Source organism: Mus musculus, chromosome 8 (assembly GCF_000001635.26).
Source record: "Mus musculus strain C57BL/6J chromosome 8, GRCm38.p6 C57BL/6J".
NCBI classification, from domain to species: Eukaryota; Metazoa; Chordata; class Mammalia; order Rodentia; family Muridae; genus Mus; species Mus musculus.
Window position 1 is genome coordinate 67,523,024 of NC_000074.6, and position 25,812 is coordinate 67,548,835.

The window sequence follows — 25,812 nt, forward strand, 5'->3', positions numbered from 1 at the left end:
TTTCAGACCTATGTAAGAAGAGTGTCCTAGCACGCAGATTCCAGACAACTCAGGGGCGGGGGCGGGGGCGGGATGGGGGGCGGGGGCGGGGACGGAGCCGGGGGGCGGGGACGGAGCGGGGGTGGGGGGTGGGGGAGGAAACAGCTCAAAAGATAAATCCTCCAAGGAGCCATCCACACAATCAACTTTCAGCCACTGCAACAAACAGTTCCAAAATGTCTGTGTCCATTACCAAGCCGCCTGCCCACACCTTAACCACATCATGACTTGTCAGCAATGTGGTGCCTCTAGCCCTTGCAGCCTCAACCTGACTCATGAGCTGTGCATAGTAAGTGAGTAGTGCGCATGCACATGAATAAGTTAGCACCAGTCATAAAGCAGTATCTTGTCTGAACCCAGTCTCTTGACAATAAAGTGAACTCGGATCAGCAGACAGCCCTGCCCCGGAAGGGCCTAGAGATTAATTCTCCATTGCTGCTCCATAGTTTCTCTTTGTCGTCTCATATTATGGCAGATGTGTGAAAAGGGAAGCTTTGTAGGCATAAATGATCCTAACCTCTCCACCACACCCCCTCCACCCACCATCATTTGCAAATTAATAAAGAAGCCTTCCTGTTCTGAGATCTCCAGGCCATGCCTTTACCGTGATGATGCTAGATATTGGCACTTTTCCTGTCCTATCTACAAACCCAGAGCCAGAAAGAGAATCTATTCTTAAGCAGGTAGAGGATTCAATGAAGCCTAGGCTGAGACTACTTGACCAGGCCACCTTATAGGATATGGCTGGCACACCCGGGCTACCCACAATGCTCTGTGTGACAGCCCTGCTGGGAAGGGGAGACCTAAGATGGAGGAACAAGAGTGAAGGAAGCCGGCTGGTACTTCCTGGAGGTGGCCAGGTCAGTCTCCCCTGAGACTCCGAGGTGCCTAAGTGTGCCAAACCCCCAATTTTAAGGTGAAGAAGTTAATAGATACTTTGATTCCTTAGACTGAATTATCAGACTATGAACAAACGCTGTAGAAGAGCCACCAGGGTTGCTGTGCTCCAGCCTCTTGTCACAGGAACTATCAGCCTTCAGGGACCCAGACATGAAAGGAGAGTAGCAGATGGACAGGCGGTGGCTGTCAGGCGCTTAGAGAGGACACAGCTGGTGAGTATCAGTACACTGCTAACTCTTAACATTGTTTCAACACTCCCTGGTGGCATCTTCCTGTGTTGGGTCCCCTGAGAGATGAAAGTTAAAGGAACAAGACTTCTCCGGAGAAGAAACTGGGGGGGGGGGGGTGGGAGCACAAGTTGTGCTGTCTCAGAGCATTCGCTGCTTACCGCCACACATGCCTTATTCCTTCTGGGTAGAGGACAAGGATTAATTCTGACTGGCACTTCAGAGGCTGCTCCACAGGAAGGTGACATCTGAGCTCCACGGATTACTATGAGCCAAGCTGTCTGAAACCTGAAATCAAATCTGGCCCTTATCCACATTTATATCCTTTCTCATAACTTCCCAGAGTGCCGCCTCTGGACTGCAGCCCCTCCACCCATCTCTCCTCATCCAACTCACTCCTCATTTCTTGATTCCGACTTGTTCTAACAATGCGAAGAAGACAACACGGGAACAAAAAAATACAAATAAGTTCAAAGCTGTTTTCATATTTACACAAAAATATGGATTTCCTGTGAAAATACTTTCCAGGTCTCTCAGGCAGAAATAACAGCTCCTTCCTTCAGTGATCCGATTGCATTTAATATGGGTGATGATTACAGATCCATCTTGGGGTGCTGTGTACCTGCTTGCTTCATGAATCTCCTACCCCTATGTGAAGAGGCTCTGTTGACGGGCTCTTACTGAGTGTTAAGCACACCTTGGTTGAAAAATATAAAAATGAGTACATCTTCATTATATGAATATATACCCTCTGGCTGCTGTGGGGCACGTGTGGCACACACACACACACACACACACACACACACACACACACACCCCACACAAATAAATCCTTTTTAAAATCACATACGACTCCATCTGTATTTGTAGAAAAGTACTTAAACCATGGCACAAGAAGTGAGCACTGCGTTCAAAGCAAAATTGCCAGAGAAACAAACACCATGTACAGGAGCTGGTTCTGATTAGCCAACATTTATAAAAAGCTTTAAATTCCACCTTAAACCTAAAACAGACCCTCCGATCTCCCTGATAGGTAACACCAAACCAGACTAATTGTATAGACCAATAATCACAGAGCTTGTTTTAACAAACACAAGGAAGACTCGTAACATGCTTTGGTCCTAGCCAGGAGAAAGGGCAAACCTTGATTCCTAACAAAGGCCATACACCCCGTTCTCTGCCATAACGGCTCATAGCACTGTTCCTCTGGGAAGCTGCCAGTTCTTCATCCACATGAACTCTTGTCTGAACAGTGGCTAGGCTAAGCTCGCCACTTGCCTTCTAATCATTGGATTTTTGTCTCTTCTTTACAGAAAAGACTTTAAAATGCTACATTCTTAGCTGAGGATGGCCTAGTCGGTCATCGATGGGAGGAGAAGCCCTAGGCCCTGTGAAGGTTCTATGCCCCAGTATAGGGGAAGGCCAGGACTGGGAATGGAAGTGGGGGAGGTTGGGGAACAGAGGAAGGGGGGAGAGGATAGGGGGTTTTATGGAGGGGAAACTAGGAAAGGGGATAACATTTGAAATGTAAATAAAGAAAATATCTAATAAAAAGCATAAAATAATGTTACATTCTTGTTCAGTGGAGTTTGGAGTCTGGGACTCATTTAAATATTTTAATAGTTAACCAGGCCATGAGATATCAATAATGCAGAGAACAGATGCCTGGGAACACCAGTGTCAGTGCGTATGCATGTTTACTGATGGAAGAAGTAGCAGCCATTTCTAAAATAAACGCTGAGTTGGTTCATTCTTCTGTACCCAGCCTCTCTGGAAGCCAAGACTTCAGGACTGAGTGCTGATGGGACAGTTTTGTGAAAAGGGTGGGTGTCAACAGTCTCTTAGTGCCAGATAAGTCTGTGTGGCCCAGTCCTAAGAACAAGCTTTGCATGGCTCTGATAAGCCACATCTGGTGGCTACTTCAAATGGTAGTTTGTTATTATATGCAGTTGTATTTCCTTATGAGAACTAAGTAGCGCACACGCGTGTGCGCGCGTGCGCGCACGCACACACACACACACACACACACACCAGCTAAAATAAATGAAATACTTTAGCACAGCGTTCTAAAGGCTACAAGTCCATGACCTGGATGTTGGAAGGCTTGATGTCTGGAGGTTTCTTACGACCCATCATATCACAATTGACAGTCTACGTGTTGTCTGTTCCCAATCTCTTCCTGTGAGAACTTGAGTCACATTGGACTACAGTCCAGAAATATTGTCCTCTTAGTTTTCTCTTTAAAGACCTAAATCAAATATCATCAGCTTCTAAGGTGGCCTGGGCCTGGCTTAGGACTCCAGCACAAGTATTTGAGCGTGGTTATAATTCAACGCACAACATTTTTCCCTCTAGCACCTTCCCCCCAATTCATTACCTTCTTGTTTACAAAACGTATTCCCTGTATTCTAACATCCGCATAACTCCCAATGCATGCCCAAATCAAAGCTAAGCCCAATGTGACTTAGATATAATCTACAATGTGGGTAGCATTGAGGTATGATTCTACCTGACACAAAATTTCAGTTCCATTGTAAGCCCATAAAATCAGACAGATTGTCTGCTTTCTACACAAAGAGTGAAACTGTAGATACTCCCGTTTTAAAAAGGAGGGAAAAAAATAAAGATTCTCTAAGCAAATTCAAAGACAAAGGAAATTCCACTGGGTTTTAGGCTTCAAGAATGAATACTCCTCTTTTCTTTTTCAGTATCAATAATGGTCACATCTTTAAAATCCAGGTCACCAGAACAATGACATCATGGTTGACGATCCAAGAGGCAGTTACTGTGATGTTGACCTTAAGAAAGTGCCACTCAGATATTTGGTTGCATCTGGGAGTCAGTCTTCATTTCTTCAGCCCTTAGTTATCTGGGCCAATCCTTTGAGATCCCTCTAGAACCTACTCCTTTATCTTTTTCTCAGCACAGATAAGCAAAGAATTTCCAAATCTTCTCACACTGGTTTTCAACTCACAGTAGCTTCAAGCTCTCCCTGTCTTCTCATGTCTTCTCATGTGTGACTAAGCACAAAGGAGAAAACAAACCTCATCCTTAACTCTTCAAATCTTCTTCAAGAGATCATCATGAAGTTCACCACCCAGAGCTCTTTCTTCATGAAGTGTGTGCCTCATGTCACAGTGGAAGAGACAGGTGAGGAAGCCAAGAGTTCCTCACCAGTTCCACCCAGGGGAAGCTAAGGTTGTATAAAGGCAGTCCATAGCATCCAATACCACACACAGGAGAGAATTGTTTACAAATGCATCATGGGAAGCATCAAGTAATTATGAACCACATCTCTGTATGATAGGTAATGTCCTAATCACACACACACACACACACACACACACACACACGCACGCACACCACCCATAGCAAGATGGGTAGTGTCCTCTTGTTCTTCAAAGCTACTCTGGCTCTTTCTGCTTTTACCTTCCCCACCAAAGTACTATGTAAACACTCCTATCAGATCAGTGCTTTGGCGATGTGGGTTTCTTTTGCTCCTTTCTACACAAAGACTAGAAGCACCCTTCAGGAATATTCATATTTAAGGCAACGATTCCTTAATGGGGGAAAACTTATCCTCCAGTGGGACATTTGACAGTGTCTACAGATATTTTTAGTTGGTACAATGTGGAGAGAAGAAAAACAGTGTTACTGTCACTTGGTAGAGAGAGGCTGGGGATAGTGAAATATGTACTGTAATCTACAAGCTGACCTATCACAATGTTTAACACAACCTTAGACACCAGTATTGCCCATGTGTGGAACTTCTGCAAAGGAGTGCTTATCTTAAACACAGAGTAGACTGTCAGGGCCATGGGAAGAAGGATGAGGAGAGATGAGTAGACTACACAGTTTTCTACTTGGAGCTTTGCAGAGAACCAGGAGCACATGTTAAGTCATGCCTGCCTGAGGAATGAGCCAGGCTATTTGTTTGTATATGTGCACTGGTGTGATTTTCTTCGGTGCAAGTAGTCCTTCAGGGTAAGAAGAATCAATCTCTCAGATATTTTACAGAATCCAAATTTCAGGGATTATGTGAGTTTTCCTTCTTTATGTGTAAGGGGAAAATGTTTGTCATCTCTAAAATCGTCACTGGACACTACTGAAACTGCTGTCTTGAGACACAGGAGCTCACTTTACATGGTTGTTTGGTGCAAGGTAAAAATGTAGAATAGAGTGATGTTATAGATGTTATTAGTCCTTTTAATATCATTGTGGACCAAAGAAGATAAACCCGTTCATTTTAATGTCCACAGCCACACCAATGTATTGTGTGACCTCTGTTTCATATTGTCAGGTCAAATACCCTAAAATCACACCAGATAACAGTTTATACCTCCTAACCTGGGATCTCACCTTGTCATTCTCTCCCACAAATAAAGGCTTCGAATGAGCGGACCTCAAAGGACTGTCCCAAGCATCAATCGTATCCATAATTTGTGATACGCAATATCTAAATTTTATGAATATTTAGAATATATCATGTCTAAAACCCAGCAATTCATCAATTTGTCCCAAGCTGGCTCCTCCTCTCCATGAGCCTGTCCCAGTAGCTAAAGGTTAAGGTGCAGTTTTGCAATTAGATGATATTAGGGGGACCTCCAACCTCCAAGGGAAAAACAAAAGCAGAGAATTGAACAATAGGTTATGTTGTAGTGTGGGTTATTTGGTATATTTACATAACGCTTGGGTGACACTGGTGTGTGGGGTGGGGACACCTGGTCTGAATAGAAAGAACAAAAGGATGAAAGGTAGTTTCAGGATATACAAAGGGTGTATGATTGATAGGTTACCTGTAAACAAAAGCAGCTTGAGCAACCCTGGGAAACACTCGAGAATAGCCTTGAGCACCTCAACTGCAGCAGGTAAAACATCTCATCAACGGTTAAGGTGCTGTCCCAGGGAGCATCATTTGAAGGCTTATCCAGCCTATTCAAGTGTAGGCAATGTGGACCTTGATCTAGAGCAGTAGTTCTCAACCTGTGGGTCTCTATTTGTTTGGCAAACCTCTATTTCCCAAAATATTTACACTATGGTTCTTAACAGTAGCTAAATACAGTTATGAAGTAGCACCAAAATAATCCTGGTGCTACTAGTAATTCATAGTTGGGGCTTCCAGCATTAGGAAGGTTGAGAACCATTGATCTCTAGAGTGCTGGGTTGCATAGCAGAGAATTATACTAGAATAGTTGGTGCCAGAGGATTAGTAGAAGGGCATCAACTGCATCCTAAAAACAGACTTTAAAATAGAGTATAGAGGGAAACATCCCTGGAACCTCAAGAGGTAAAGAGCAATATCATTAGTGTTAACCAAAACCATAAACTGAACTGAGCATGTGGCTTCTACTTCTCACATACATGTGCCAAACTCAATCATTACAAATTGCCTTTGCATGGACAGGTAAATAGAGTGAGGTGAGTTGTAGTGTGTGCCGTAATCAGTGACTCCATCTGATTTTATTCTGTTCTCTTTCTCACACTCAGACCCTGGCTGTTATCCTGCAGTACTATGAACTTTTATTATTATTATTATTATTATTATTATTATTATTATTATTATTATTATTATATCATCATTATCATTATTATAATTATTATTATGAGCTGATTCCAGGAACCAGTATCAGACCACAAGCCTGGCTAGAAAGAATGCTCTGTTCTCAAGACACGAAAACCCTGTGTCCTGACAAGTATTGCACTCCTGGGGTAGAAGGACCAGATGATCACACTTCTTTACACTCCTGGGCTGAAAGGGTCAGATGATCACACTGAAGGTCCTGGAAAATCGCTGATTCTCTCAGGTAGCCCACCAATCTCCATGCTTCCCAGAGAAGTGGAAGGTGGTACTAAGATGTTCCCTTCCTTCTTCATTTCCCCCACCCTCAATCAAGCTCAATTTATTTTTCTCAACACTCTCTATCTCTCTGGTTAATTAATCTTCTTGTCAGTATTCTAACCCTGAGTCTTGTAACAAAAGAAAGAAAAATGAAAAGAGAGACTATTTACTATATGCAATAAATAATAGGAAGAGTAAGCTAGGAGTGAATGTGCCCTGAAGCCTCCATCTTTCTCTTTTGCAACCTATGGGATGCTGGATCTGCTCAGATAGACATAGGATGTTTGACCTCAGGCTTCAGCACAGCAGGAATAATGTGACATACAAGGTACGTTCCCCACAGCCTGAAACATGAGAGCTATCAGATAATGTAAACTCTTCTTTTCAGTGAGATTATTTGAAGAAAAATCTACTGGGCGACCTAAGGCTCAAACAGCTACTGTTTGCAAAACCTGAGGATTGTTTGTAATTAGAGTCCATGAAAAGGGGACCTCACAGCTAGTTAGAGCACTTCCATAGACTTGAAGAGATGGCACAGCACTTGGCCTACCTTCTGGGTGCAGTTCCAATTGAAGCTCCCTGACTCACTTGCAATGCCTATTAAATTGGGCTTTCTTCCTATCTTAAAGGGAAATCAAGTAAGTGATAGCTCCTGAACTTCAAACTCACTTGATTAAAATGTTTAAGTGGCACATGCTTAGAAAGTATTGATATAAATACTTTGTGGGACACCAGTGAATCTGACAGGCTTGTTTCAAACTGTCCAGTGACTGTAACAGTCACTGAGCATTCTATTTCTCCACGAGGACCTGAACAAATCTCTGAGCTCCTCTAAATTCCTTTTATTCATGTGTAAAATGGGAGTTACTCATGGAGTCTATTTGTTGTATCTATTGGGACTGGTCTCTATAGTTCTGCATTCCAGTTTACTGTAATGGTCTCTGTCTGTTGTTAAGAGAAGTTTTCTTGATGGAACTTAGTACTACAGTTATTTGTGAGACTAAAGACAAATATTTAGAATGCAGTTATAGGTTACCGTGGTTGAGTAGTGGTTGTAGGTTGTCCTCCAAGACCCAAGAATTCACTAGTTCTGGGAAGTTGGTTATGGTTCTAGTACTAGGCATGCTTTTCTTCTTCTTGAATGGGCCTTAAGTCCAGTTAGCTGTTGGCTACCACCAAGGTATGTGTGCTCTTAGAGTTATCATGCCATACTGGTCATTAATGTGGTTCATAGGCATCAAATCTAGGTAGGAATGCTGGTTGTCTCCTTCATTGGCAGCTTGGATGGTACCTTCTGGTACCATGAAAGCTATTCCTTGGGGAGGCAGCATTCAGTTCAGTTACGATTCAGGGTTCTCTGGACCTTGTGCGTGAAGTGCCTGGTGTCTTTATTAATATGGATTACCTTAAATCTCTGTGGTGGACAGTCAAGGGCATTTATTTATTTATTTATTTATTTACATCTTGAATGCTATCCCCTTTCCTAGTTTCCTCTCCAAAATTCCTCTATCTCCTTTCCCCTCTCCCTGTTCCCCAACCAACCCACTCCTACTTCCTGGCCCCGACATTCCCCTATACTGGGGCATAGTATCTTCGAAAGACCAAGGGCCTCTCCTCCCATTGATGGACAACTAGACCATCCTCTGCTACATATGCAGCTAGAGACACAAGTCCCACCATGTGTTTTCTTTGATTGGTGGTTTATTCCCAGGGAGCTCTGGGGGTACTGGTTAGTTCATATTGTTGTTCCTCCTATAGGGCTGCAAACCCCTTCAGCTCCTTGGGGTACTTTCTCTAGCTCTTTCACTGGGGACCCTGTGCTCTGTCTAATGGATGACTATGAGCATCCACATCTGTATTTGTCAGGCACTGGCAGAGCCTCACAGGAGACAGCTATGTCAGGTTCAACCAAGGGCATTTTAATGATAGTGTTCACTATCATATATCCCCAGTAGAGTCTGTCTTGGAAGGACACAATTAATCAAGAGAGGAGAAGTGGAAGTGGATAGCAAGCTCTGCCCATCTTATATTAGTTAATAAGAAACGTAGTGGTCTAACATATGTCTCTAGTGGAATTATTTATTATAAGGTGTAAAGGTGTTCCTGGGAAAAATTAAGTTGTAAGAAATGTTAGTAGTGCGGGTGTCCACTATTTTTCAATGACACAGAAATCAACTGCTTCAGTTTCATTGCGATTAAAGGATTGCTCTTCAACACTAATTACACAATCTCAGCAGAGTGAGGTTCAAAGAGCACCAGGAGTGAGGAGCCCATGGAAACTCTGCTTTGGATGAAGTGTTGTGTCTGCTCTGGGCGCCCTGCCCAGAACAGTGCATTGCTTAGCTCATTTCTGAAACCATTCTTCAGCCCCTCCTTGAATTTCCTCAGACTCCTAGCAGCTGACAACATTCTATCCCCTATGGAAACCTTGTAGTTTTCTCTGTCAGCTCCCTGCCCTGGGATTTATTTTCCTCAGCTGTGGTTCCCCTGTTCCTTCCCAGTGGCTCTTGTGCTGTCTGCAAATACCCTATGGTGATCTTTGAATATGAAAGAGAGGCACAGGGAACCAGGGCTGAAAGGCAGATCTCCTGTAAGCTGTAATGACTGCTGAGTGATGGCCTTGCTATATGACCAGTTTCTCGGGTCCTTTTCTCTAGATGGTCAAGGGCTGGTTTGGTAGGGAATAGATTTATAGTATTAATGTGGTGAGAAGCTATGCCTTTCACTGTGGGAAAGGTCCAAGAAACAAATGAGAAAGGGTAGAAAATACACAGATACAGAGACTGACATGAGCACTAATCACTAGTTCTCTTTGTCATTCTATTTAGTAATAACAGACGTAGATGAAGATACATAGACCATGCCAGCTGAGTCCCTCCTACTTACACTTGGGCTACTTGTGGCCTTCAGGTACAGCACAGATGGTTTTCCTTTGGCCCAATCTGCCTTTAATTCTGTATTGCACATCTGCTCATAACTCCATTTGGGGAAAATAAAGATTGTTTGACAAATAAAATTGAATAGATAAATACATATATAATATATGTATATATCACACAAAGATACAGAGGCAGAAACAGAACCAAGAAGGGTGAAGATATCATAAAGGCTTAAATTCTGTACATTAGCCTGTTCTCCTAGTGTTGTGTTTATAAAAATGTAATGAGAGGGGGTGGACTATGTTCTGTGGTAAGGTATAAGGGAAGGGGGTGCCTCAGTGGGCCCATGCTGAGGCATCCCTTACCCCTGAAGGACCAGCCACATGACCGTACAGTGTAGAATAGAGTTTATTAAGGGCACGGAGAGGGGAGTTAAGAGGGTAGTAGAGGCAGAGAAAGGCAGAGAGAGAGAGAGAGACATAGAGTGAAATAGAGAGAGAGAAATAGATAGAGTAGAGGAGTAGAGGCTGTGATGAGCACGTGGAGAGAAAGGGGAAAGTGGAATGGGAGAGAGGGGGAAGGGAAGCAGAGAAAGAGCAAGAGAAAGCAAGAGAGCAAGAGAGCAAGGAGGGGGCAAGCAGCCCCTTTTGGCCCACCTGTGAATGCTGGCTAATCAGTAGTGGGCAAGTATCCATGTGATCAGCAGAGAAAAGCTAAATGCTTTCTAATGGCTCTGAAATTCCTTTGGAAGAGGCCTCAGCCTGTCTACATTGACTTTCTATCATATAGCATTTCAAAAACACAAGATAAATAGATTAGTTACTCCTAAACCTGACATAGGTCAAGCATCTATAAGTGAGTCTCTTAGGAATTCTGGGGGAAAAGCTGATTGTATGTATGTATGTATGTATGTATGTATCTATCTATCTATCTATCTATCTATCTATCTATCATAATTCAAAAGTTTGTCCAGGTTCTATGTAAAGTAGCTTTGCTTTCAAGACCTTGTGTAAGTCATTGGCCCAATCCTTTCGAGAAGCACACTGAATGGTTCTCCATTTCTCAGAAAAAGAGGGCAGGGAAGCTGTGGAGGTTCATGAGCATTCTGGGGAAGAACACAGGCCTTAGATAAAAGCTCATAAGGCAAGCATGATCACAGAAAATCATGAGGGAAATCCATAGATCCACATGACTTACAGATAGCATCCCAACAGGCTGCCCTCTTCCAGAGTCCTAACCCTATGTCCCCAGCTGATGAACCGCTCCTTTCACTAACCTTTTGAATGGCCCAAAAATCATTGCTGATGATATTGGTCAGGTCTTCTCTGGTCTTTCTCAGTTTTCAGATTTCCAGTCTCTACTGCTGCATAAGATAAATATTCGCTCAGCTTCCACAATGTTCATCTGCTCTTTTTAACCTTCGCCTTATATGAAAGGAGCCAAGGCTCACTGTGGTCTGGTACTGTGGCCTCTTTCTTTCTTGGGTGTCCTTTGGATTTATTCATCTGCTGGCTAATGAAGAGGAATCCATCATCAGGAAAAGTCAGATTTGCTAAGTTTCTCGAGTGCTTTCATGCTTGAGGTTGCCCTTGTGTGCACGCCTCCCTCATTCAATGGGACACTAGCCGAATAGGGTTCCAGGGTGGCGCTTCCCTTCATCCTTCAGAGACAGGTTCCCTTACTTCACCTTTGGATCTTTCTGTAGAATAGTTGGTTGCCAGATGGATCTTTTCTTCGTACAAAGGAACTTTTTTTCTTTTGCCAGCTGCTTAAATAACTCTTTAATTTAGGATTTCTATAATTTGACTAGAATATATTCCAATGTCAAACACATAGAATCAGGCTTACCCAGAATCTTGTCTCTCTTGTTTATCAGATCTGATTTCTGCAGTCCCTCTCCTGCTCTCACACATGTTTCTCTCCCATTTGTGAATGTTGCCCTTTGGATGCTCCAGGAGGATGATCCCTTGTCCGTTCTGTGTTGATTTCCCTGTAGCTAGTCTGGGAGTAGTAGGCCATCCTTGTCAGCCTTTACTGTGAATACCAAGCTTGTCCTGTCTTTTCAGTTTGTTTTTAAGATTCTATTTTAATTAGAACATCCTCCCTTCCCTTTCCTCCATCAAAACCCTCCCATAATCTTCTCCCTGCCTCACTCTCATTCAAATTCATTCCCCCTTTTTTCATCAATTGTTACTGCATGCATCTATGTATTTCTATATACATGTACATATACATACACTTACATATATACACATATACACAAAGTATTGCCTGTTGAATCCATATAATGTATTCATACTGTTATATTTATGTTCTCAGGTTGACCATTTTTTCATTGGACAATCATTTAGTGTTTTCTTCCCTTGAAAGGGCCACCTCTCTACTCTCTGCTTTGCTCAGTTGCCTGTAGTACTTTGTGAAGGACTGACTGGTGCCTCCAAGGCTTTTCCCCAAGCTGTTTGGTCTTTCGATGGTGGCATCCTTGTTCAGCTCACATCTGGGAGGCCATGTTACTGATTCTTTACTGGTGTGGTTTCACCTGTTACTAGAAGACACAAGCTCATGGCAAAGTCCCTGATCCTCTGGCTCTTATAATCTTCCCTTCCCATCTTCTTCGATGTTCCCTGAGCCTTAGGTGTGGGTGTAAGCTTGTCATTCACAGGGACTGAGGGGAGATTGTGCTGTCTATAGAGATCTTAGTTGATCATTAACTTTGTACTTGCAGTGTTTATTCCTTACATCATTTTCTGATTTTTAAATCCCCTTAAACTGCACAAGTTCATCAAGATAATTTTAAGCTCTTTATAATGGAGGCCATATTACATGCTCTACTGCAAGGTTCCTGTAAAGATCTAATGATGTACCTTGCTTTCATTCTTGCATTCAACATCTTTTAAAACATATTATTTTTACCCTTTAAATCTCACCTTCTAATCCCAAACGTATAATGTGCTTTCCTTCTTTTAGGCATTTCCATATTTGTGTAGTTCTATTCTTCTACAACTGTTTTCTTTCTTGAATTTACTGTAACTGGTAAGGCATTCTCCCAGCGTTTATCTTGGACTCCCTAATCTTTTCAGAAGCTAGAAAAAGTTAATATAACAGATTCCTTGATCACATAGTTTTTCTTCCTTTCTAGTGACATACCCTACATTTATTATTCTGTTTCAATATCTCCAAATAAACTGACATTTAAACAGAGGAACAGGTAGATGAGAAAAATGGCTTTAGTGGTTCAGGGCACTTCTCTGCAGAGGACCGGAGTTCATTTCCAAGCACTCATTGGCAGCTCACAACCACTTATAACTCCAGCTCCAGAAAATCTGATGCCCTCTTCTGGACTGCAGGTGCACACACATATGAGGTTGGTCTTGTTTAATTATTATTATTATTACTCAGAAAGACCAGGTATACATGGTTAATTTTCTTTGTTGACAGGACTGGATTTAGAATCACCTAGGAAATATTTCTGCATCTATAAGGGTATCTCAGAAGGCTTTAATAGGAGAAAAGGAATCAGTTTGAATATGGCAGCACCCCCCATGGGCTTGGGTCCAGATCTGAATACAAAGGACAAAGAGAACTGGGCCCCAACCTTTTTTCGGTTTCTGTCTCCAAACTGCAGATGCAATGTGAGCAGCTGCCTCAGGCTCCTGCTGCCTTGTGTCCCTTTCCATGAGGGACTAGATCCCTTCAAAATGGGAGGGAACATAAACTCTTCAGTTTATTCTTTTGGGAAATTGGTCCTATAACAAGAAAAGTAACTAATAGAAGGCTCAACCACTACTTAGTGAGCACTGATGTGTCTGGGACATATCTTAATAATAATAGAGGCAATAAAATGTGCTTCATTACTCCCCCATATAACCAGGGCTTTAACCATCTGGTTGATTTATTTTTCTGGATTTACTCTTAGTAGCTCCCCAGACCTCTAAGCATAGAGCTCATGGTGTTCTATCCTCCAGTACCATTATCTTTTCTCTGTATTTCCCTGTGCAACACAGGTGGCCAGCTTACGGCTTTGCCATCTTCCCAACACTGAGGTACCCTTCATAATTTATGAACCACAAAAATATCTTTTAAAATAAATAAGTAAACGTAGTGTTATCATCTAAAACTATCTTTCCTATCATTTCTAGGATATTTATGGAAGATCTTATGTTTTTTTTAATTAAAACTAAAAGTCAACCTATATTCCGTTAAGACAGGCAAGGAGAGACTCAGTGGGCTTTATAGTTATTTACACTGAGGGCTCTGCCATGCTGACACTGAGCTGAAAAGAAACTGCCAATAACTCAACAGAGATGCGGCAAATCAATGTAGAGCTGAGAGTTTTCACTTAGTCCCCTCACTGACAATATTCCCAGGGCTTCCTGCTTTTTGTTTTATTTTAAGTCCAGGCTTTATGAGTGCAGAATTAAAATATGCTAGTTCCAAAATACCAAATAGCATTTGGTCACAATGTGTTGCTAGTTACAAGGCCCCCAGCTGGCTTTATTCTAATGAGCATGGAGTTGTGACCTCCAATGGTGACTGTGGCAGTCTCTGAATAACCTTTGAGACCAGTCTTCCTTTTACTTAAAAGACAACATGGGACAAGCGCACCAATCTTTGTAAAGAGTCATCCCTGAAAACATACAAAAGTAGCATTATATGTGTTGTGTTTTTTAAAAAGATAAAGGGAGAGAGAATGTTTGGTGAATGTGCAGTCAGGTGTGGGGAAGGGGGTGCCTCTGCAGGCCCATGCTGAGGCATCCCTTCCCCCCCCACCCCCACCAGGGACTGGTACAGTATAGAATAGAGTTTATTCAGGGCATAGAGAAGGGATTTGAGAAGGTAGTAGAGACAGAGAAAGGCAGAGAGAGAGAAAGGGAGGGCAGAGGAGTAGAGGCTGACCATGAGCACATGGAGAGAGGGGGGATTGGGAGAGAGGGGGAGCAGGATAAGAGGACAGAGGGAGAGCAAGAAGGCAAAAGAGAGAGGAGTGGGAGAGCAACCTCTTCTATAGTGAGTCAGGCACATCTGGCTGTTGCCAAGTAACTGTGGGGTGGAGTCTAGACAAAATGCTAACAATATGGAATTAATCAGCTATGTTTGGGAATATAAATATGTATAATATACAAATACATATGTGCATGCAATAAGAGATTATTATTCAGACTCCCGCTTATTCTCTGCAGGGCACACTTTCTCATTATTTTCAATATGGTCAGGTTGCGAGCTTTGAAATCTTCATGCTTTGGCTTCATTTCATGAAACAATTCCTTTCTGAGTTTCCTTTGACCTCTCAAGTTGTGCTAAAAAAGGAAAACAAGGGTCTCCAATGACTATTCCGGTGTATCACACCCCTCCCCCCATCTCCCTTCTAGGAATTACTACAGTAGAACTCAAGCAAGTCACATCCCACTTTATGCAAGGATTAGTTTCCCTCACTTGCCCCAGGCTTTCATAGAAGCAGTGTGTTGTCTACATTTCTGCTAACAGTCCACATGACAGTAGGCTCTTTTTCACATATGCACCTCAAACTCTTGTAAACTCTACCTATTATCCACTTCCAAAACCATATCTGTCTTACTAAGTTTTGGTCTGACTATAGACACAAATTTAGGACAAATAGAAATCATTCTATAATACAGAATAGAGCTGAATTGTGAGCGTTCCTGTTATGTGACCTTGGGCAATGCATACACTAATTTTTAGAGTCTCAATATTATTTTAACTTTTTTACATATATTAACTACTTTTCTCTCTCTCTCAGACACAAAAAGATACCATAGAAACATAAGGAAAGAATAGGAGCCCTCCTTACAGTGTTACAAAATATTTCAGACTAGGAAATAGGAATACTGTCAATGGAAGTGCCTTGCTAAAGTCACATAATGAAGAGGATTGTAATTGAGTAACCCTGACCTAGACTCAGCATGCCAACTATTCTTTCCCTTTGTGATGTTCATGAAGTGTTCCTCTCATACTGTGTAGGAAGACCACACAAATAAGCCAGAAATCCTCACCAGTCCACCACAGGAAGTTTAGGTTATACATAGCATGCCCAGAATATCCACACATACACACAAAACAGCATCATCAACAAATATGCCACAGGACACATATCCCCAAATTAAGCTATATCTCTAGAATCAGTAATGTCCTGACGCCCCCTCCCCCATCTTCCTTCTAGGAATTACTACAGTAGAACTCAAGGAAGTCACATCCCACTGACACCGAATACACTCTTGGAAAAATGAATGGTATCCTTTCGTCCTTTACCTTACTGCCCCAGTTAGGGGCTTTTGTCATATTCCTTCAGCATCTATGCTTCAGTTCTCCATGACATTAGCCAATGTCATCTCCCCTGTACCTTTCTTCAGAGTCTGTAGCAGCTAACAGTAGTGATCTTTTAGGCTACTGCTCTCAAATGAGGTCAATTTACTCTCCATGAGAATATTCTCAATACATTCAGAGATTTTCATTTATTACAGTCATGGGGAGTATGACTGATACCCAGAGTGTCAATATCAGGGATGATGTAAAATACCCCATAATGCTTCAGGAGCACAATATGTCCTCCCACCATGAATTGCCCAGGCTAAAATGTTGATATCACTAAGGTTTGAGCCTGCTTGAGAGGAAGACTGTATTCAGCACATAGTGGGATGTCAGCAGCCCAATCATGAGGAACAAGGTTGCGGAAGTACTCTGCACTATACATATTTCTACTTCTCTCCACTGCTTGGCAGATGAACATGACCATGTACAAAACTGTGCTTGACTAAGTAATGAGACAAGACTTCTGTCTGGATAAATATCTTGATTTGTTTTTCTTCTCAGTACGTAATTTTTTGGTGATGATCCATCTGAATTTTTACAGATTCCAAATTCCCAGCCTTAAGTTTCCATTTGCATTGGAAAGATTTTATTTCTAAAAATGTCACTGAACTCTAAAATTACCAAGGTTAATATCATCTTGTGAAAGTGGAAGGTAACTTTGAATGCTTATTTGGTATAAAATTAAGCGTGCAGGCTTAGTAATGTTATTATTTTTAATACTATCATGAGCCAACAAGAATAAAGAATTTCGTTCATCTTAATGTCAGCAGTAACACTAAAGATGGTTGATTTAGTTTTACATTGACCAGTAAAGCATTCATTAGAACTCCTGATGACCCTGTATAGAAATCCCCTTCCTTCCCTCTGCCTTACCTGTACTCTCTTGCACGCTGTCCACAGTGGCTTTGAGGCAGGTTTGTTTCAAAATCAATGCCCCAAGTTCTGACTTCTAGTTATATTGTGTGTTGCTTTATCAATCAGATATCTATACCTTGAATATCTGGCCAGATCTTGTTCGAATCTCAGCACTTCATTAATCTGCCCAAAGCCAGCTCCTCCTAGTGAACCTTCCTGGTGGTGGTGGTACTATGATCACCCACACCAAAAATATTCTGGGCTTCTTCAAACTCTACTTTTTGTGTTTAACCTCTTTACCAAATCCAAATCTACATCCTTACAATACAACACACTGTTTATGGCCTAGCTTTCTTTCTTTAAAAATTACATTGTACCAGCCATGCTAAACCCATACCCCTAGTTTGTGAAAATGTAAATCCATTTTAAAGAGGAAAGCTAAAGGAGATGCCACTGTAGATTCCCAACTACTGGAAAGTAGCTGCCCATGGAAGTATTTCTCTTACGGTCAAGTCACAGAAGCTAATACAAGTGTGGTCCAAGGGGCCAGGCTCTATGGAACATTGCCAGGAGAGCTTAGTCCACATAGTGCACGAGTTTTACAGATATGTGTGATGCAAGATTGAGGGTGTCATTTGTTTCTATGGAGTTTCTCTGTGTGTGTGTGTGTGTGTGTGTGTGTGTGTGGGTGTGTGTGTGTGTGTGTGTGTGTGTGCGCGCGTGCGCATACACTTACACGTGTTTGTATACATCTATTTGCAGTTATTGTCATTTTCTTTGCCGCTTTTTCTTGTTTGGCTATTTTGTACTACTCTGATTTGTTTGGTTTTTGCATTATCATGTTGTAGTTAATTTTGTTGTCATCCTTTAGATGCCGACAGAAAGGGTGTGAAGCAGGATAGGTGGGGTTGTGGGGAAAAAATGAGATGAGCAGTGGAAGGCAAAACCATAATTAGAAAATAGTATATAAAAATATATTTTTAATAAAAGAAAATAAATATTTGAGAGAGCCACCAAGGCCAGGCAATAGATAACAGGATTAGATTCTCTACAAGGAGAGTCTAAGAAGATATTGCATGAAGCTGAGAAAGTGAGACAAAGTTGCAATGAAGAGCTCAGGGTGCTGGAGATACCAGGACTGGAGAATTTCTGTTGAGGAAAACTGCAAGCATGGACTGAAACCAGTCCTAAAAGAACTGTGTGTACTGCGGGCCACAGAGCTGGAGGAGTGGAGCTACTCAAGCCCTTGGGCCGCCAGATAATTCGACATGAGGTCCAGATGCCAGACATGGAGCTGAAGGATTTGATGCTTTCCTTGTTGGATTTTGGCCTATATTGGTCTTACCATTCTTTATTATGTCCAAATTCCTCTCTTTTGGAGTGGTTTTGGATGCTTACTCTGTATAATTATATGTTAGAACTCTGTAGGGTTTTTAAACATACCTTTGTCATAATTAAGAGAATGTTTTGAATCTCCAAGTAGACTTAGATTTTGGAGTTTGAAGTGTTGGGACTGTTGACATTTATGGGTTCTTACAGAGATAGACTGAATGTATTTTGAGGAGAAGTGAAAGCTGAGGAGGCAGAGGTGGAATGTTCCAGTTTGAAGTGATGTGTGACATACCAAACTGATGAGAGGTGGAGTTGTTTATCTTGGTTGTCAAGTTGATAGGATTTAGGATCAATATGGAAACAAATCTCTGGGTACATCTGAAAGGGGTTTTTCTAGATTACACTTCAGGATGGAAAGATCTACCTTAAATGTGGATGGCACCATTCCATGGATTAGCTCCTGGAGTACATAAGGAGGACAAAGCTAGCTGAATACATGCATTCATCACTCTGTTTCCTGACAGTGGATGCAACTAGTGGCCTCACACTTGAACTGTAAGTCGAAACAAACCCTTTCTTCAATTGTTTTGGGCATATAGTTATGATGAAAGTAAATGTTAGTGCTATAAAGATTATAGGCAAGAGGAAAAGGTGGTAATAGAAGGGTATGAGGAATCTGTTAAAATATATTCATATAAAAATTAATAGAATACTATGCAAAACTAATAATAATAAAATCCTAAATTCTGACAGCTCTAAACTTTGTATAAGAGCTACACAGTTTGTTTATTCTAATGCTCATATGCTATGAGCGTGTAACATATTTTGCATATTCTATTGTCACTAGTGCCTACTTCACTATAATTTATAAACTAAAATTATGAAAACTAAAGATGGAAAATAGTAATTTAATGCTTCTATATAGGTTCTTGTTCATCTTCCAGTTTTACTGTTAACTTCCCAGCACACTTTGCCGCAGGGAAAAACAAAGATTCTCCATGTACATCTCAGTTCAAACGTTGTAGCAACGAGGTGCCCATAGGATAAATCTGCAGATCTTCTTCCTCAGAGGCACACAGGGCTATTTAGCTGTATAGTTCAATGCCAGATTGAGAATAAGTGTTCAATATGTGTTTCTTCAATGGACGAGTATAATGTCAGTAACAGCTTTGATAGTAAATGAGAGTTTTGGAAACTCTATCTTATTTTATATTCCTCAAGCTTGCAATCTGGGGTCCAACCTCACCTGTTGTTTCTCCTTGATGAAATATTGATATCAAATGTCCATGATCTAAGTTCATGGCCTGTATTTCAGAGTCTGAGTAAATCTTTGCTTGTGAACAACTCAAATGCCTGTCTCTTCCAAATATAGATGTATTCGATAATACTCCCTCTCCAACCAGTGGTCACCAGAAAAGTCAGGAGGAAAACCCAGAGAGGAAATGGAACAAAATAGGTTATGGGTTGGAAAGATGGCTCGGTGGTCATGTGCTCATATTGTTCTTCCTGAACACCTGAGTTCACTTCCCAGCATCCACATCAAGCAGCCTACAGCTGTCTATAAACTCAGCTCAAGAAAGATCACATACCTACCTCTGACGTCTCTGGGCTCATGCACTCATGTGGATGTACCACACTCACTCACTCACACACACACACACACACACACACACACACACACACACAATTAAAATAATAAAAATAGTTGTTTTAAAAAAGAAAATAGGTTGGTTACATTTCAAAATGGGTATCTGATATGGTGAGGTAGCAGCTAGAAGACACTGGTGAGAGGGGATGGCTGAGTGACAGGGAGCACTGTCATCTAGTCTAGTGGAAAGGAAGGACTGAGGTAGTAAAGAAAGACTTAACAATGGTTCATGATTGGTAGCTTGGATCACATGGGAAGCAGTACTGGATGTGCCCCAGGCAAGCCCTCTAGATCCAGTGGAACACAGACACTCTAATTCCTGTCATCTTCAGCGGATGTGCTGTTATGGAGACCTTAATTGGTTTATTCAGCCCACCGAAGCACATGGCACTGGGGACCTTCAGGAACAGCCTCAGTCTATGCAGTAGGCAAACAAAAGAAATTAACTAGAGCTGTAGGTGCCAAAGGGCTAGCACCAGGTATCAAGGGTCTTGAAGATAGGTTTTTAAATGGAGTGTATTGGAAGACATCTAAAAGTCAGAATAATGTCCTTAGTGTTAATAAAATACTAGCTGAACAAAACCAATGAGACAGGGAAACCGGATTTGATTTTTTTGTTCATTTTTGGGATTTTCTTTCTGGTGGGTTCTTAGTCTCATTAATACAAAAATTTACAAATTCACTCAGAAAGAAACTCAAAGACCACTATAATAGAGTTTAAGAGAAAACTAACCAGGCAGACCATGGGAAAATCTTGGCAGTTGCTGGAAGGTAAGAGGGAATGGGAGGGAAAAGTCATGCTTTTTAAGTTGGACACGGAGGTTGACAAGTGACTATAGGAAGGGAGGTAGAAGCTTCACAGAAACCAAGAGAAAACCCAGAGTACCTGGAAAATGTGCTAGGGTGTGAGTGTCCAGGAAAGCTTGCTAGGGTCTGACTGCCCAGGCAAGTATGCTAGGGTTCTGGCTAGAATCTGTATGGAAAGAAGTAGAACAATTTGTTCTTCAGTTAGAGCAGAGACACAAACAGGCTTAGCTGTGGAGACGTCTCTGCTAGTAACTGTACTGGGAACAGGACCTTCTGGGAGGTAGAAGTATATTATTTCTCAAAGGGCCCTTTGCCAAGGACACTTTCAGAGGTTTTCTGGTCAGTTCCCTATTCCAAACCCACTAGCCAGTTTCTGCCTCTTACTCTCCTTATGATCTTAAGTCTTCATGATCATCCCTCAAGGCCCAGAAGTCAACATAGTTGGAGACCCTAAACTCTTTTCTGACCCAACTACAGCCCATCTTCTAAACGATTGTGTAGTTTCAGTTCTTGAAAATGAAGACTTGTGGGGTCAGAGGCCATGTGGCTTCCAGGCAGGTGTTCATTTAGGAGGGGAGGTAACGAGGAACCAGGTGCCTAGCCCCCTTTTCCCCAATTACTGACAAAAAACATGTGTTTTGTTTTGTTTTTGGATTTTATTGCCATGCTTGTTTTAATCAGTTGCTTTGTCCCTGATCACAGAACACAGAATTCTTCAAGAGCAATGCTCCTACAAAGGGGTCAGACCCATGGTCTGTGCTCAGGACTCTGTTTCTGGCTCTGGACACAACTAACAACACCCCAGATCTCTCTAGAAATGCTGTTTCTGTTCTCTAAGACCTTTCTTCCATTGCCTTACCTGCAAAACACTTTGTTCTATCCTGTCCCTCAGAAAGAACTTAAAACTATCTTCCCTTCAACCACTCTCTGCCAGAGATTCACTTTCGTTTGCCCTTTGCCATCTTAGCTATGGACACTAAAACACTATTTTCCTTTCAATTTGTTTTTGGGGCTCCCTGGAAATACCCCTCTTCCTCCTTCATCACTGGAAGTGCCATTACAGCCATCTCTGAGTTGTAGGTATCCTGAACACTATGAACTGTTGGTTAATGGTCTTTGAGTTTGGCCAACCCAGCCAGTCCTTTTCTGTCCAGATAGTTAAAGGGCTGGCTTGTTTGGGTTCTGGAGTGTGGTGTTAATGATTCAGTAGCCTTCAGTGTGGATGAGAACAAAGCAAGCAGAAAAGAAGGAATAGGACAAAGAAATACCACACTGAAATCAAGTAAAGCAAGTCCCTGGCTTTCTGCAACTCTTCTCAATAACAACAAAAATCTCTGAAGTGCACATGGAAGACTCCAGCTGAAGCTCTGATAATTGCACTTGTGCTGTTATAGTCTTCACGAATGACAATGTAACCTGCCTGGCTGGCAGAAATGGGAATATACTAATGATACACACGTGTCCATTTCTTGGCTCTCAGACTGTTAAAGCAATGGTGCTCAGGGATTTAGAATTCCATCAGGAGTCTCTTTTGGAGAGAAGAAACGACTGCCTGCTCAGGGGAAAAGTCAGAGAAGGAATCTGCAGCCAATGGAGCTTACTTACTGCTTGTGAGAGAATGTTGTGGTAAAGACCAGCCTTGCTGGAGAATCTGGATGAGACACTGGTGCACTTTATGACTTACATATCTCATATATCTTGTCTTCTATTTAAGCTTAAACCTCATGCCAGGGCCCTGCAAATAGACTTGAGGGCTGGTTGAATGTCTTTGTCCTTCTCCCCAGTGTTGAATACATTTCCCTTTCTGCTGTTCACTCTTAGCTTAGCTCTTTTGTTGTTCCTAGTGAGAACCAGTGGCCAAACCTGGCTTGTTGGGGCACAATCACCTTCACGTAGGGCCACATAGCCTAGGGAGTCAACCTTTGGACCAATCTGCTTTTAAGTCATCTTTATTGGATTCCCATTAAAATTTCATTGGGGGAGAGGGAGGAGTTTCCTTAGCCAAAACAAAACACATGAAAACACATGTTGTAAATTAAAGATGCAGATAACATCTCCATCATTCTTTCTTCCACACATTTCCCCTTTGACCCAGATATCCCCTCACAAATTTGTCATGAGATTTAGAGATCCTCTATATTTTAGTTTTCAAAATTACCTTTTTGTTATCAAGAAAGGTCATGTTTTAATTAGCCCATCATTTGCACTAGGAAGAAGAGGTATTCCAAGATACTTGAATTCAAACTGTGTGAGGCTAACTAGAACAGGTACAGTTTCTGAAATATGTCAGTGGGGTCCATGCATATGCTCACTGTTTCCTCTGAGTCTTCTCCTAGGTTAATTGTCAAGGTGAAGGGGAAAAGTCTACACCTGTACAGAGGTTCCACAAGCCAGCCTGAAATGCTAACGCTGCTTCCATTCAGCTCTTGGAGATTGCTTCCTGAGTACTTTTAGCATTTTACCTCAAATCCCAGCTTAACTTACACAGAATTTAAACACATCTAGTTCCAGAATATTTAATATTGATTATGTTACTATAATCTTAGATACCAATGCCTGCCTGTTATGGTTAGAGATTTTTATTCTTCTGGAGCTGTAAGTCCAAATAAATCCTGCTAGGTGCCTTGGTTGTGGAGTTTTATCACAACAATATTCTGTAACACACAGAAAGTCATTCCATCTTTATATCAGTGGGAAATGCTTAGTGGATATTCAGTAACTTGTTTCCTGAGTGCATCAATCAATATGTGAATGCATACCCAACTTTCTAATAGGGCATGGAGTGGTCTGTGTCCTAGTCTTATCTATGTTGCCGTGTTAAATAAATTACAATGAATAGTAAGTTAAGGAAGGAAAGGGTTTCTAGATTATAGTTTGTAGATTTCAGTCCATGGCTGAAAAGATCAGGTTGAGACTGCAAAGAATACGAAGCAGAAACCATAGAAAAATATTGCTGACTAGTCATGAGCTTATGCTTAGCCAGCTTTCTTATATAGTCTAGGGCCACCACCCTAGAGAATGGTGTCACCTATAGGGTGCTGGGGCTTCCTACATCAACCTATGAGCAAGACAGTTTTCCCCAAAGACATACTCACAAGCCAATAGGATCTAAGTAATTCCTTGGTGTGGGTTTTGCTCTCAGATGACTCTAGGTTGTAGGAATTAAATTCCCTAGGACATCAAGGACAAGAAAGGCCCAGTGTTCCATTGCTAACTACTCTCATTTCTTTTAGGCACCGTTTCTGGGCTTATTTAAAGCACATCAATTGGGAACCCTTCATGACAGAGAAAGGCTCGTTCATGACAGAGAAAATCACATCTAGCCCTTCACCATAGCATTTGCCTCATCATCTAATCTAGATTTCTAGTTTCTGATACTTGGATGATAGAATAAATGAATAAACTTTCTCTCTAGGTTCACAGACACTGTTAAGCAGTTTTAAGTAATTATTATGACAGGTATTTAAAGCTAATTTTGTATTTGTGTGTTTACATTTTCTCTTAAATAACTTTAAGAGATAAATAACCTTTATAAGGAACTCCAAGTGCAGATAGTAACATTTGACTGTTTTGTTTCCCTTGCCTTAGGGGACCATGGACATTGAAGCATACTTTGAAAGAATTGGTTACCAGAAGTCCAGCAACAAACTGGACTTGCAGACATTAACTGAAATCCTTCAGCATCAGATACGGGCTATTCCTTTTGAGAACTTGAACATCCATTGTGGGAAAACCATGGAACTGAGCTTAGAGGACACCTTTCATCAAATTGTGAGGAAGAAGCGGGGAGGGTGGTGTCTTCAAGTCAACCATCTTCTCTACTGGGCTCTGGCCATGATAGGGTTTGAGACCACAATGTTAGGAGGATGTGTTTATGTCCCTTCAGCCTGCAAGTATAGTAACACTATGATACACCTTCTACTACAGGTGACCATCAGTGGCAAAACATATATTGTAGATAGTGCATTCCCATTTTCCTGCCAGCTATGGGAGCCTCTGGAGTTGACATCTGGGAAGGATCAGCCTCAGGTTCCTGCCATCTTCCACCTGAGAGAAGAGAATGGAACCTGGTACCTGGAACAAACTAAAAGACAAGAATATGTTTCAAACCAAGAATTCATTGATTCTAATTTTCTTGAGAAGAACACACATCGAAAAATATATTCTTTTACTCTTGAACCACGAACGATTGAAGATTTCTGGAGTATAAGTACATACTACCAGGTATCTCGAACATCTGTGATGACAAACACATCACTTTGTTCCCTACATACCAAAGACGGAGTCCATGGCTTAATGGGCACCATTCTTGCCTATAAGAAGTTCAATTATAAGGACAATATAGATCTGGTAGAGTTTAAGACTCTGAAGGAAGAAGAAATAGAAGAAGTCCTGAAGAGTGTTTTTGGAATTCACTTGGAGACAAAGCTTGTGCCCAAATGTGGCAATGTCTTTTTTACTATTTAGAGTAATAAGGGGAAATGATCTTTAATGTTTCTATATGCACTTATTCTTTCATGAAAAACAATCAAATTATGCAAAATTAGGTGACAGACTGAGAAGCCTTGAGATATCATCACAAAGTTCATCAATGATTGACTGGTATATCAACATCTGTCCCCTACATTATGGTAAGAAAATCATAGACATCAAATAGCTCTTTCTGCAAAATTAACCATTTATGTAACTAAATGACTTTTGAAGAAATGTGCCATTAAAAATGTAATCGCAATAAAAGTGCTTTAATGATGATATAGTTGTCTTGATTTATACTATAAAACCCTCCATGTTGACTCATTGCTGGATTCACTCAAAGGGTTTAATGGTGGTTGGGTAAAGTGTACAGTGCTGATTTTATGTTCACCTAGCCAAGATTCACATTCATTTTTACAAAATGCCCTTCTATGACATAAGGCAGAAATAGGGAAGAATAAGATATAATGTTGGTTATAAGTAATT

At 41.4% G+C, this 25,812-nt stretch overlaps 1 protein-coding gene across 1 annotated transcript; it reads left to right on the plus strand.

Annotated features, from left to right (window-relative positions):
• Positions 1-830: 830 nt before the first annotated feature.
• On the plus strand, positions 831-25,604 carry Nat3 (N-acetyltransferase 3). Its single transcript, NM_008674.2, has 3 exons — positions 831-899; positions 989-1,151; positions 24,442-25,604. Exon 3 carries the CDS (start codon positions 24,448-24,450, stop codon positions 25,318-25,320), a length of 873 nt encoding a protein of 290 aa, NP_032700.1. The 5' UTR covers positions 831-899; positions 989-1,151; positions 24,442-24,447; the 3' UTR covers positions 25,321-25,604.
• Positions 25,605-25,812: the final 208 nt, after the last annotated feature.